This window comes from Psammomys obesus, unplaced genomic scaffold (genome assembly GCF_907164565.1).
Source record: "Psammomys obesus unplaced genomic scaffold, mPsaObe1.curated_primary_1811, whole genome shotgun sequence".
NCBI classification, from domain to species: Eukaryota; Metazoa; Chordata; class Mammalia; order Rodentia; family Muridae; genus Psammomys; species Psammomys obesus.
This window is the reverse complement of record NW_026592510.1, coordinates 240,390-253,178: the sequence shown is the minus strand read 5'-3', so window position 1 is coordinate 253,178 and position 12,789 is coordinate 240,390. Positions and strand designations below refer to the sequence as shown.

At 41.7% G+C, this 12,789-nt stretch overlaps 1 protein-coding gene across 2 annotated transcripts in view; it reads left to right on the top strand.

Annotated features, from left to right (window-relative positions):
* The window catches only part of Plce1 (phospholipase C epsilon 1), a 250,089-nt gene that overhangs the window by 206,410 nt on the left and 30,890 nt on the right, over window positions 1–12,789 (top strand). For both annotated transcript variants that reach the window (XM_055614080.1, XM_055614081.1), the window contains exons 19-21: window positions 7,262–7,391; window positions 11,064–11,185; window positions 12,004–12,121. In XM_055614080.1, the coding sequence (XP_055470055.1) occupies window positions 7,262–7,391; window positions 11,064–11,185; window positions 12,004–12,121 (370 nt within the window). The remainder of the gene's footprint in view (window positions 1–7,261; window positions 7,392–11,063; window positions 11,186–12,003; window positions 12,122–12,789) is intronic.

Below are 12,789 nucleotides of genomic sequence, written 5' to 3'. Positions count from 1 at the left end.
AATCAGTGGTTATTCCTAAACCAGCTGTACACCCAAATCACCACACAGAGACTAGGATGTATTTAGTTAACCTAGAGAACAGTGCTAGGCAATAGTTACTCCATTCTAAACCTCCAAGTCCGCATGGCTTTCTCCCATTCAGATTTTACACTTCATACTTGCTTTTAGTCCTATCTTAGGTCCAGTTCATCTCTACTCATGGTTCCAAGTCCTCTCCTGCTGATTTCTGCTCTCCTACCCTTCCACTCACTTCCTTCTCCTTCCCTCCGGACCAGGATGTCCCACCCTATTCTCTCCATTGTGCAGCATTGGCTGGTTGTTTTATTGAAATTACAGATAGTGAAAACCAGATAGTGGGGTAAAGAAATCAGCATTTGAATGAACAAAAGTAAACTGTATACTTTCCACAAGAACATTATACCAACACTTAGTCTCATGGGTATTGGAATTGTAGATATGTGTGCACCTGAGCCTAGCTCTACATTCCTATGAACATTAAAAATCTTAACACAAGTTGAAATATTTGCAGGATATAATTCCTATTATATCACTTACTTATATCTATATACCTATAAATATTATATGCAAAACAGACCTCATTGCTGAATCCATTAGCCTTACTTCTAGACTTAATTTTTGTCTGAAAAAGTCTGAATTTTTAAAATTCAGATAAGCATTGTATTCTCACCCCTATGGTGACCATCATGATTTTGAATGTTTACTTCAAGATAAACAGAAGTCAGGAAAGAGTCAGGAAAAGGAGGCGGAAGTGGCGTGCATCCTTGTAAATATTTACTAAGTAGAGACAATGATATTCTCTTGTCTCCTTTGCTTCCTTGGGACTTGTTCTCAGATGCTGTACATCCTTAAATGTCCCTCTCACTTGACCTCAAGCATCGTACAAAGATGGTTAGAGGGTGAATGTTACACTTCTCTTTATAAGACAGGAATGAACACTGGTGAAAAAAGTGTAGGGAGGAAGGAGGTTAACTGTCCTCTTGTTTTCAGGCAAGCCTAATGTTTAAATGATGCCTACAGAGATGCTAAGGGTCCAGAAGTAGATTCCTTTAAAAAGTGCCCAAGGGTATTATGGAGAGATGACTCAGCAGTTAAGAGCACTGGCTGCTCTTCCAGAAGACCCAAGTTCAATTCCCAGTTATCCCATGTCAGCTCACAACCAGCTGTAACTCCAGTCCCAAAGGCTCTGACACCCTCTTCTGGCCTTTCAGGGCACAGCACACATATAGTACACAGCTACAGAGGTGAAACACACACACACACACACACACACACACATTAGAAATTGTCTTTAATTAAATTAATAAGGGCCTGAACCTACATATCCCTAAAAGTCTCTGTACTCAGAAAAACACATTCTGCACTGAAGAACACACAGAACACCAATCCAAGAGTTTTGCAATCAGTCACGCTCAGAGGCCAGGCAGGAAAGACCAGCACAGGGAACCAGCTGGAAATATGACAGGTTGGAGAGGTGAGGACAGAGTGTGCATGAACAGGTCTCGTTAAATCATTGTGAGAGTTTAAAGCATTATCTCAATTGAGCACCCGTGGTGTGTCCCTGTGATTCTCACCACTAAGGAAGCTAGGGCAGGATGACTTCAGCCCAAGAACTGGGGATTAGCCTGGGAAACACAGTGAGACACCTATGTACTTTAAAAAGAAAAATGGTACATTAGCCAAATGGTTCTCAAAAACTCTGTCTCCAAAAATGTTTATGTTACAACCTAGCAGTATAGCAAAATTGCGGTTATGAGGTAGCAATGTAACTAATTTTATGGTTGGGGTCACCACAATCTGAGGAACTGTATTCAAGAGTTGCAGATTAGGAAGGTTGAAAACTACTGAGCCAGCCAAACAAGTCTGTTTTGGAGATGAAGCTCCTCCGCCAGTGCCCAAAAGAGCACCCTGGGTCCTGACCTCAGCTGAAGGCTTCTCCAAAAAACTGACATTTGCTTCAGTTCCAAAAGTCATAGGAAGCATATGTGAGCTTTGTAGTGAGGCTTTTTACTAAGGTATTGGCACATGTGTGTATGCTCTAGCAGGCCGTCCTTAGATGTGAGGAACTGGCCACCCAGCGGGGGATGCCACTTCTTCCCCAACACTGTTCCCGCAGGTATTTCCTTTATTATTATCATCACCATTATCTTTAGACTTTATTTGTTTGTTTTGTTTATTTCACTTTTTATTGTACACGGGTCCACTGTAAAAAGGAAAAAACAACGCAGCATAGGAGTAGGGTAGAATGAGCAGTTAATATAGATTGGATTACCAAGTACAGGGTAACATAGATCATCACAGATGATGTGAGTATAAAAGGAAATCTGAAGGAATGCAGAGACTATTTCACTGAGTGTGTGAAGTTGTCAAGGCTTCTAAATCAAAATGGCCGTGTGAAATGCAATTATAATTCTATGTGCAGAAACAAACTGGAGGCAAATTTACAAAGTTATAATGATCTCCAAGGCAGCGTACGTCATAAGCTTTATCAGCACCCCAGTAAAAAATGCAGTTAAATATTATACATGACAGTTTTATATTACTCTGAGGTCAATTAAAAAATTTACTAGAAGCGGGGCACGGTGGCGCACGGCTGTAATCCCGACATTCGAGGAGGCAGAGGCAGGCACATCTCTGAGTTCTAGGCCAGCCCGGTCTACAGAGCAAGGCCAGGATAGCCTACACAAAGAAGCCCTGTTTCATAAAACCAAAAAAGAAAATTTTTATTAGCATGTACTCATTGTAAAGCATGATGGGCTTCATGATTGGATTCTTGTTCACATATGTAATGTGCTTTGACCGTATTCATACCCCTTTACTCTCTGTGTCTAACCGTCTACTCTCCTCTTCCTCTTCCCAAATTAAACTATTCTATTTTCATGTTCTATAATGTGTGTGTGTGTGAGCACACGTGTGCGCACTTGTGTGTGTATGTGGGTGTGTCTGTGAGTGTGTGAGAGTACGTGCACGTGCCTGTGTCCACACGTGTGACTGAGTATGCATTGTGTGAATATATGCATGTGCTTTGTCTGTGTGTATGTGCATGTGCCTGGGCACAAATGTTATGTTCGTTTTCTTGTGGATGTGTGTGCATTGTCTGAATGTGTTCATGTGCTTGTGTGTGTGGGGGGGTAGCATGTGCGTAGATGTGCATGTGTGTATCTTCAAGGCCTGGGCACACCACTCTGTATCACCGCTGCCATCGGCCCGAAGCGCTCTCCTCTCTCTGAGGCTCGACACTTCTTCACTTCTTTGCAGGGTTCATCCTGGTTCTTTGTGTCTTAACTCCTGCTCCTTGACCTTGGCTTGACAGCTCTTTTTCTCTCACAGTGATACACAGCCTTGTTTGAGGGGCCCACTTGTACCTAAAACAGATTTTTATATTTTTTTAATTTTAAAACATTTTCAAACAATACATTTTGATCATATTCCTTCCCCTCTCCTATCTCCTCCCAGATTCCCACCCACCAGCACAATTTCATGTTCTTTTTCACTCTTAAAAAAAAAAGGAACTAACACAAAAAGCACACACACACAACACATAAATATCAGTTGCCAAATACTTCAAAGCATGTCAATTGCCCTGAAGTTGATAAACCCAGTGACACTCTACAGAAAAACAACAACAACAACAACAACAACAAAAAACTGACTTTCCCTCTCCCAGCAGACATCAGTGACAAATAGCTTCTTGGTTATGGATGGGACTTGGTGTCAGCTTCTCCTTCACTGTGCTGGGATTTTGTCTGGCCTAAACTTGTGTGGGTCTTCTGTGTGCTGTCATAGTCTCTGTGATAGAACAGGTTTAACAGGTTTTATTTCACATTAACTTAGAGAAGGGTGAGAATAAGAAAGTGAGTGTTGTGTAGGTCAAGGGACCTCTTGGGGCAGTCAGTTCTCTCCTTTCCCCATGTAGATCTCTCAGATGAAATTCAGGGTGTCAGGCTTTGCAGCAAGCTCCCCTACCTGATGAGCCATCTCACCTGCCCTAGAACAAACCTGTTAGAAGTTCTTCTGGGCACTAATCTTATGATATATTCTAATGAAAGGAAGGGAGAAAGGAAAGAGGAAAGGAGCAAAGGAAGGCAGGAGAGGGAAGGAAGGAGAGAAGGAAAGTACTGGCTAGAATGGGAAATGCAGCACTGGAGACCATGACACCCTTTAGCCTGTTTCATGAAGGCCACATGGAGCTGTGTCTTGGGCTGTTTGTCTGCTGTTCCCAGGCTGGCCTTGCACTTTGTGGCTGAGTCTTCAGTTTTCCATGCTAGCCATCAATGAAGCTCCCTGAGCCCCTGAGCCTAGCCAGTGAGCACTGGGTTTTCTAAGCGGGCAGCACTGTAGAATACTGTATCTGGGTGTGGACCCAGGTACCTCGGCTGCATCTTCCCTATGTGTACGTTTTTATTACAAATATACTATGACCACATTTTTTAAAAAAAAGTATGGTATATAGGCTGGTAAGATGGCTCGGCATGTAAAAGCAAATGCCATCAAGCTTGACAGCCTGAGTTCAGGGCCCATATGGTGGAAGGAAAGAACCAACTCCCTGAAGTTGTCCTTTGAGCTACACACGCGCACACCCACACACATACCCACACCCCCCACACAAACACACCCACACACACACGCACACTGTACCATAAATAAATAAATGTAATTTCTAATTTTTATTAAATGTTGAAAGACTAAAATTAAGGGCTAGGCATGGTGGTGCACACCTTTAATCCCAGCATTCAGAAGACAGAGGCAGATAGATCTCTGAGTTCAAGGCTGCTCTACGGAGCAAGTTCCAGGACAGCCAGGATTATACTGAGAAACCCTATCTAGAAAACAAACAAACAAAAACTTACAACTTTGGTAAAGCTCAGAGCTCAAAGTCATAGATTCTGTCTTAGGTTTCTGCTGCTGTGGTAAAACTCCCAAGACCAAAAGCAGGTTTTGGTTTAGTCTAGCTTACAACACTCAGGTCACAGTCAAGTCAGGGCAGGAACTCAAGGTAGAAACCTGGAGGCAGGAACTGATGCAGAGGCCACGGAGGAATGCTGCCTATGACTTGCTCCTCATGGCTTGCTCAACCTGATTTTTTTTTTTTTTATGCCACCACCCATGGTGAGCTAGGCCCTTCCACATCAATCATCGATCAAGAGCATGTGCCACAGGCTTACCCACAGGCCAATCTGTTGGGGATATTTTCTCAAGAATACAAATGAAAATAAATTTGTGCAAATTGTGTCTTTACTGTCTTTAAATTATACTAGTGTGTGTGAGAGAGAGGAGGGACAAAGAAAGAGAGTTCACATGTGGGGGTCAAAGAACAACCTTTAGGAGTTAGTTTTCTCCTTCCCTCGTGGGTTCTGAGGATCCACTTTAGGTTGTCATGATTCTGTGGCAAGTGTTTTTACCTGCTGAGCCAGCTTGTCAGCTTGTATCTCTATTTTCACTCACCTCCAACTAGAATTTAGCAATTCCTCTGATTATAAATATCAAGGTAAGAAACCCAGCAGCATAGACAGTACCTATGTATGTCTTTTTCACCAGAAGAAATGACAGAATTTTCTTATTATCTCACAGATGTTGATAATATCTCCAAGAATGATTTATAGTCATCCTATTTTCAAAAATATCACTTGACCCACTATCATATCAGCACATGTGTTTCCTAAAATTTTTGTTTTAATGATTTATTTTTTATTATCTTTGTGTGTGTGTGTGTGTGTGTGTGTGTGTGCGTGCGTGTGTGCACATGATTAAAGGTGTAGGGGAATAAGTACCTTAAAGGCCAGAAGCATAAGACCCCCCTGGTGTTAAACTCATTTTTTTAATAACTTCATGTTTACTTATTTTCTGTATATGAATATTTCTCTTGCATGTACATTTATGCACCACGAGCATGCCTGGTGCATCAGAGCCCCAGAGCTAGGGTTAGGAGTAGTTCTGGGCCACCACATGGGGGCTAAGAATCAAAGCCAGATTTTTTTGCAAGAGCAAGCGCTGCTCCATACCCCCAGGCCTGGAACTGAACTTTTGCATGTGCACTCTTGACCACTGAGCCATCTGTCCAGCCCCAGGTTTCCAAAAACCTCTAAGCCTGTTCTGTTATTTTGATTTATAGTCCCGATAACATCTGTTGAAAAAGCGTTCTCTAAACTAGCAACTGTTCTTCTGGCCTGGTTGTCCACAGGGATTCTAGTATTGTTCTCAAGGTCAGAGGACTTTCAATATTATTTTAAGACAGGAAAAAAAGTACGTTTCTTAGCAAAGACTTCCTGCTCTAACGTTGATGGCTGTTTCACTCAGCCCCCTGGGACTGATGCTACTTTCCAAGCATCAGAGTCTTCTCTCGCAGGACTTTTTGAGAGCCTAAGAATCTGGATACCACACACAGGCGCCTAGTGATTGTTCCTGATAGTTCCCAAGTTCTTCCTTTAAGGGTGTTGAAATTCACCAAAAAAAAAGTTGGATCCAAAATTTTTAGGGTCAAAGACTGGGTTATAGCAACCCCAATAAACTAAGCTCAGCCACTGGCCCTCCATGTGCCAATTATAAGTACAGTTAGTGGTGTAAAGCAATGAAAAGTGATCTACTCAGTATGGCCCCACTAGGAGGAAGAACAGAGGGAGGAACTCAGTGACATCACCTCCATCTACAGGGTGCCGGCAGGACTTCAGCTTTTAATGGAAGGCAAGAGGTGTGCACTATTAACCAGTCCCAGTCAAGGTGTGATCAAGCTGTCATTGTCTCTGCCCTGGGCCTGTCAGGTGGCCCAAAGAAGTCCTTATCCCTTAAGGAATAAGATTCTTAGGCAAATAGTGGCCAGTTCAGGCAGCAGCCTTCCCATCGTGGATTACTGCCCTCACCTGGGGGCGGGAGAGTCTGTTCAACGAGGTTCTGCTGTTCTGGGAATCCAAGGTGACTTAAAAGGAAAGGTTAAGGACAATGACATGTCTCTGTCCCTTCAGCCTTGATGGGAGATGAGACAGGTTACATAGACACTGCTTGAATGATATATCGAACCTGTAGGCCAAGGAAAGCAGAGTGAAGAAGCCAGACACACAGTGACATCTAAGAGGCTGCACTGGGTTTAGTTATCTGTGGGCCAAAGCCTCTAGCAAGTGCCTGTTTTACACTGCATCTAGATACTTTCTTCTCTTTTAAATGAACCCAAAGGGGTAAGCAGTTTTGAAGGTTTAGGTGGAAGCTCAGTAGGATGACTATGCAGTCTTTAATGATTACTCTCTTACAGGCTCATCAGTTAGCATCCATGCAAGCACAGGCTTTCACTGGTGGGAATGCCAACCCGCCACCTGCCAGTAATGAGGAAGAAGAAGATGAAGAGGATGAATATGACTATGATTACGAATCCCTTTCTGATGGTAAGACAAACAGAGCCTGCTTCTGTGAGCAGAGAAATGCATAGCTGATTATTTTCCCCAAAATAAGTAGATAAATAAATAAATCTGGAAAGCCACACATAAGCAATAGAGGTGATTTTAATAACACCTGGGAGTTTGAGAACTCAGTCACTTAGTGAGGACCAAGGAAGAACAAGGGTTCTGGTAAGCATCACAACCACACTCCAGGAAGACAAGGACAGCACAGGAAGCAACGGGATGGGTGGGGTGGGGGTGCCATTCCTAAAATGGGTTTGTAGAAGAAGAGGTGGAGTAATAGCGGAAAACCACATTGTCAGCCTTTGTGTTTCTGAAGTGGCAGAAGCACTCTTGGCAGATGTTCCAGGCTGTGCCTAAATTTGTCCCCTACACCATTTGCAGGTAATAGCTTCAGCGCTCTGTGCTCTTTTCCTCAACGTTGCGCTGTCACTCTGGCAGTCCGGCACCACAAAGAGAAGGCTTATTCTTTTCCTCCTGGTTCTCAAATTAATAACCCAACAAGTCATTTCCTTCCCCCACACCCCAAAGAGCAAAACATGAGTACTGGCTAATGACATAATTTCCAAAAGTAAATAAATGATGTTAACTAAAGGTTACCTTGAAGGATTGTCTCAAGTCAGAACTGGGGTCTGTATGAGTTCCACTTGCACTTAGTGTCATTAGTGGGAGATTACAGACTGTTTTCTGCTGTGGCATTACTGATAGTGGGCTTTTACCCAGTGACCTCTAAGAGGCAACAGTATTCCCATGAGAAAACCCAGGCATTCTATTTAAGAAGTTGTATAAACTTCATAAACTTTTTTTTTTCTTTTAATGAGACAGTCTCTTTCTTTAGTCCTGGCTGGCCTGGAACTCTTGGTCTTCCTGATTTCATCTCCGATATAGCATTATATATTGGGCTGAGGGTTTGGCTCAATGGTAGAGCATTTGCCTTATATAATAAAGACCCTGTGATCCCTGGCACACACTGCTTAAGGTAGACTATTTGCTTTTTATGTGTGACTGTCCCCACATTAGTAAACATTTGCCATTAATGTACAAACCACTAAGCCAACTCACACATCAGCTTCTCCTACTCAGGGTTGTTTCCAACCGTGTTTCAGTTTAGGGACTTCATTACTGGTAACAGTTTAGTTGTATTCTGGCCTAAAATATAATACTAAGCAATATCCGTTTAACATTTAGCCTTTTTTTTTTCATTGTTAGTATATTTATTTAAAACAAAAACATCATTGTCTTATAATAGCACAATGAGCTAGTGAAAAAACTAGTAACAATGACCATTTGGATGTAAGTAGCACCTGAAGCTTTACAGAGCCATTTTAACATCGATGATTTTCCTCACTTCTCAAGACCGATGAGAGGCAATGCTGAAGAGTCACTCAGCATAGACCTGGGGCCTTGTTCCCACTTGGAGGCCATCTTTCATCTTCCTACATTTAGCCTTTATAATAGTTGGTTGTTTCATTATATCAGTTAAAGGCTCATTAATTTGATCTGAAATGCCATGAGGGAGAAAATCTGAACGGCATCAAGACAGTTTATTAGCATCCTAGCCCTAAAAAGTCATGGGAGTGTGCAGAATTTTATATTGGCACGTTTACCCCCATGGAAATGCTCCAAAGCAAAATAGACTCGGAGAGTAAGTGAAAAATTATACTTAAGAAATCAGCCAATCCAGATGCTATTTGCTCCTGTCAGAAGTCTTTCCACCAGAATATAAGTTCTTTCCCCATCATAAATTACTCTTGGGCTTTTTTTGTGCTTTTAAGAATAGGAAAGGGAGCTTTTTAAATTATCATTTTCAATATTTTTTTATTTGCAAATAGCAAAATTAACAGAGGAGAGAAATACCTTTTTGATTTAGTTCTGTGTAGGGAATAAAATTTAACTCTACTCCCCACTGAATTTGTAAATTAATTGTATGCATTGTTTAAAGCTGGATCAAGTACATGTTGAAAGTGGAGGCCTACCAGGCTCTATTTCCATGGCATATGAGACTTTAGACAATAACTTTTCGCCACTATGAACCATAAGTTTCTCTGATATGTCATGAAAAAGTTCTGCCAGGTGTTTGGTGCTCCCCCTCCCCCCCAAAAAAAATAAAAAAACACACACAAACATTTCCAACACAAACATCTGTGATCTGTGACAGCTGAAGTCCACCATCATGCTATTTCCATTTTATTTGAAAGGCCCCTCTGGCTTGCTGACTGTTAACTAGGCCTTGAAGACATGGCATGTCTTCTAAAGTTTGTCCTGTGACAGTTTATGGAGGCAAGCATTAAATGCCTTAGCAAATGCTTTCAATGATGTTTGCAGTGTCTCCCTCATCTTTTTGAGTTTAATTAAAGCCATATCAGGAATGTTCCCATCCTCACTAACTAGTAATGTGAATGGGAAGCTTTTGGCATGACTAGCATTAACAATGTTTGCTTTGGGCTTCTTTTATTTTGTTTTGTTTTGATATAATGTCTCACAAAACTCAGGCTGGTCTTGAATACTCTATGAAGTTTAAGATGACTTTGAACTCCTGCTCCTTCTGCTTCAAATACCCAAGGACCAGGATTGGCTGTATTTCCGTTATTACTAGTTCTTGAACCTATGACAGTCAAAATATTAGTTCTCTAAGACACTTGTTGTTCCCCCATCTGTGATCTAAGCTGTTGTAACTTCTGCTTTGCTCCACACCTTAATTTGTTTATCTGACTTGGACTTAATTCTCCTTACCTTTGTTTTCTTTCTGCTTCTTTTCCTCTGTAGCAGATGTCCTTACTGCTTCCCCCGTTCCTAACAGTCAGGAAGGTAAACACCATTTGAACCCGATATTTTAACTGCATGGATGTCTACATTATGTCTTTACTGTCTTGGGTCTGATTAGCATGAAGTTGTGACACTTCTGTGCATAGAAATGCAGTGACATCATTGATCTCTTGGTAAGCCGCATGGCCCTGATTTGCTATAAGGATATTTTGGTCTAAGAATTTGTGGTCTGAAAATCTGGAATGAGACATTAGCTCTCTTGTTTTTCAGTTTAAAAGAGTACAAGCATGACATACTTCTTAGACTTTTACACTTGTTCTGAATAGAGATGCCACACACGGCAAAAATCTAAGCTCATCTACCACACTTAAAAAGATTTACATTTTTATTAAGATTATAACTTAATAACAACAATCATGAAGACTTTACTTTCCAGTTCATTTTAGTTGGGAAAGCTTTGCATTGTGCATAGCAATGAGTCTTCTCTCATGAATATCAACTTTGATATTTTTGGGGTTAAAAGAAACAAATAGCTCCCAAAGGAAGGTTAATTAACTCATGAATATACCATCTAGAAGTGCTTCAACCACTATTTCCTTCCCAGACCTGTGTGCTATCATCCTCTTCACATAGGATACAACTATCTGTGCAGGATGAGCCTTTTTGTTTAGATTATGTCTGTATGGCACAAAACTACTGGTAAATGAGTTCATAAAAATGAAACTAAACATATAACCCAAGGTTAAAATTGTGCTTCCAGCCATCATTTTGGTAACATGTAGCCAGCATTTCAGTCTTGTGGATACATACAATTAGCTGGGCTCCTTCGTACAAAGCCCCAAAGGGAAGCATTTGGCTCCTTCTCACTGATGCCTGGTAACTCCTTTTCAGACAATATCCTAGAAGACAGACCTGAAAACAAATCATGTTCTGACAAGCTTCAGTTTGAGTACAATGAAGAAATCCCCAAGAGGATAAAGAAAGCAGATAACTCTTCCTGCAATAAGGGAAAGGTAGGAGATGGCTTTCCTTTGCATGATTCTTGATTCTTAGTATTCTGTCACTTTTGGCTGTGACTCCACTCCCCTCCCTTCCTTCCTCCCTCAACTTCCCTCACATGGCAAAGTCTACCTGGTCCTTTGTGGAACACGTGCCTGCCACTTGTCATTTCACCCAGTCAGTACCTACTGGAAGTGTACGTGTGGCAGACATTGGAATGGTACAGGGAATGGATCATTTAGTAGTTGATACAGACCTGTAAATAGTATTTGTGGATAAGTAAAAAGCATAGTGGTCTCACTGTATTAATAGAGGATCAAGGACAGGCTTGCGTGGAAGACACTGTTTAAGAGTGAGAATTTGCACAAGTATACAGAAACAGGGCATTCAGGCCAAGAGGACAGCTTGGTTGTTCAAGAAATTGTAAGAAGTTTTAAAGTCATTTATGCCAAGAAGATGAAAGGAAGCAGGTTAGGAAGACAAGCAAGAACAACACAGAGACCAGAAAGACACACGAGATGCCAGACCTTACCCCAGTTGCCTCACATCCTATAGATACCGAGAAAATCTATCCAGACAGCTGCAGTGTCAGAACCCTGAAGCAAGGCGTATGTGTCATCAATCCTCTGTTAATTCAACAAATGTAAGACAATGGATTCTGTCCTGAGAGACATGAAGGATGCAGTAAGACACACCCTTTTCCCTCAGAAAGGGACTGGGATATGGATGGGAAGAAATGCTTAATAAGGGGAAGCACAGTGGCAACAGAGCATAGATTCAGAGTGAGGGGGCTCCACCTTCTGGTAAAACGGCGTCCTTTTTCCCTTGAAAGGTATATGACATGGAGCTAGGAGAGGAGTTTTACCTTCCTCAGAACAAAAAGGAAAGCAGGCAGATCGCACCAGAGCTCTCTGACCTCATCATCTACTGCCAGGCTGTAAAATTCCCAGGTGAGAATGGTCCATATCATCTCTAACATCTGAAATTACTAAAGGATAAACGTGTACTATTTGTCTAATGGGGCATTATGAATACTCCAAAATTACTAAATTATGTGGCTGAAGTAAGTAATTTTCATAGATGATCTCTGACTTTTCATAATAATTCTCCAAGGTTAGTGGATTTTCTTGTATTTTCTTTTAAAAGATTTGTTGGCTAGTTGTTTGGTTGTTTTTATGTGCATGGGTGTTTTGTCTGTGTGGATATATGTGCATCGTGTGTGTGCCTGATGCCTTCACGCACCAGAAGAGGGCATTGGACCCCTTGCAACTGGAGTTATAGACAGCTGTGAGCCACCATGTGGGTGCTGGGAACTGAACTCAGGTCTTCTGCAAGAACAGCGAGCTCTCTTCACTGGTAAGCCGTCCTCCCAGCTCCCTTCCACCCAGTTTTAAGTAAAACAAATTCTGAGACATATAAAGTAATTTCCCCAAGATTTCGGAGCATATGTGTAAAGAGCCTTATTTGAAAACTGAAGAAGTTGAGTTAAGCAAAGACTGAAACTCAGCAGCAGATGTACTGGAAAAAAAAAAAAGTAGCATGAACATACCCAAGTCTCCAGTTCACAACACATTCTCTCTCTCTCTCTCTCTCTCTCGCTCTCGCTCTCGCTCTCGCT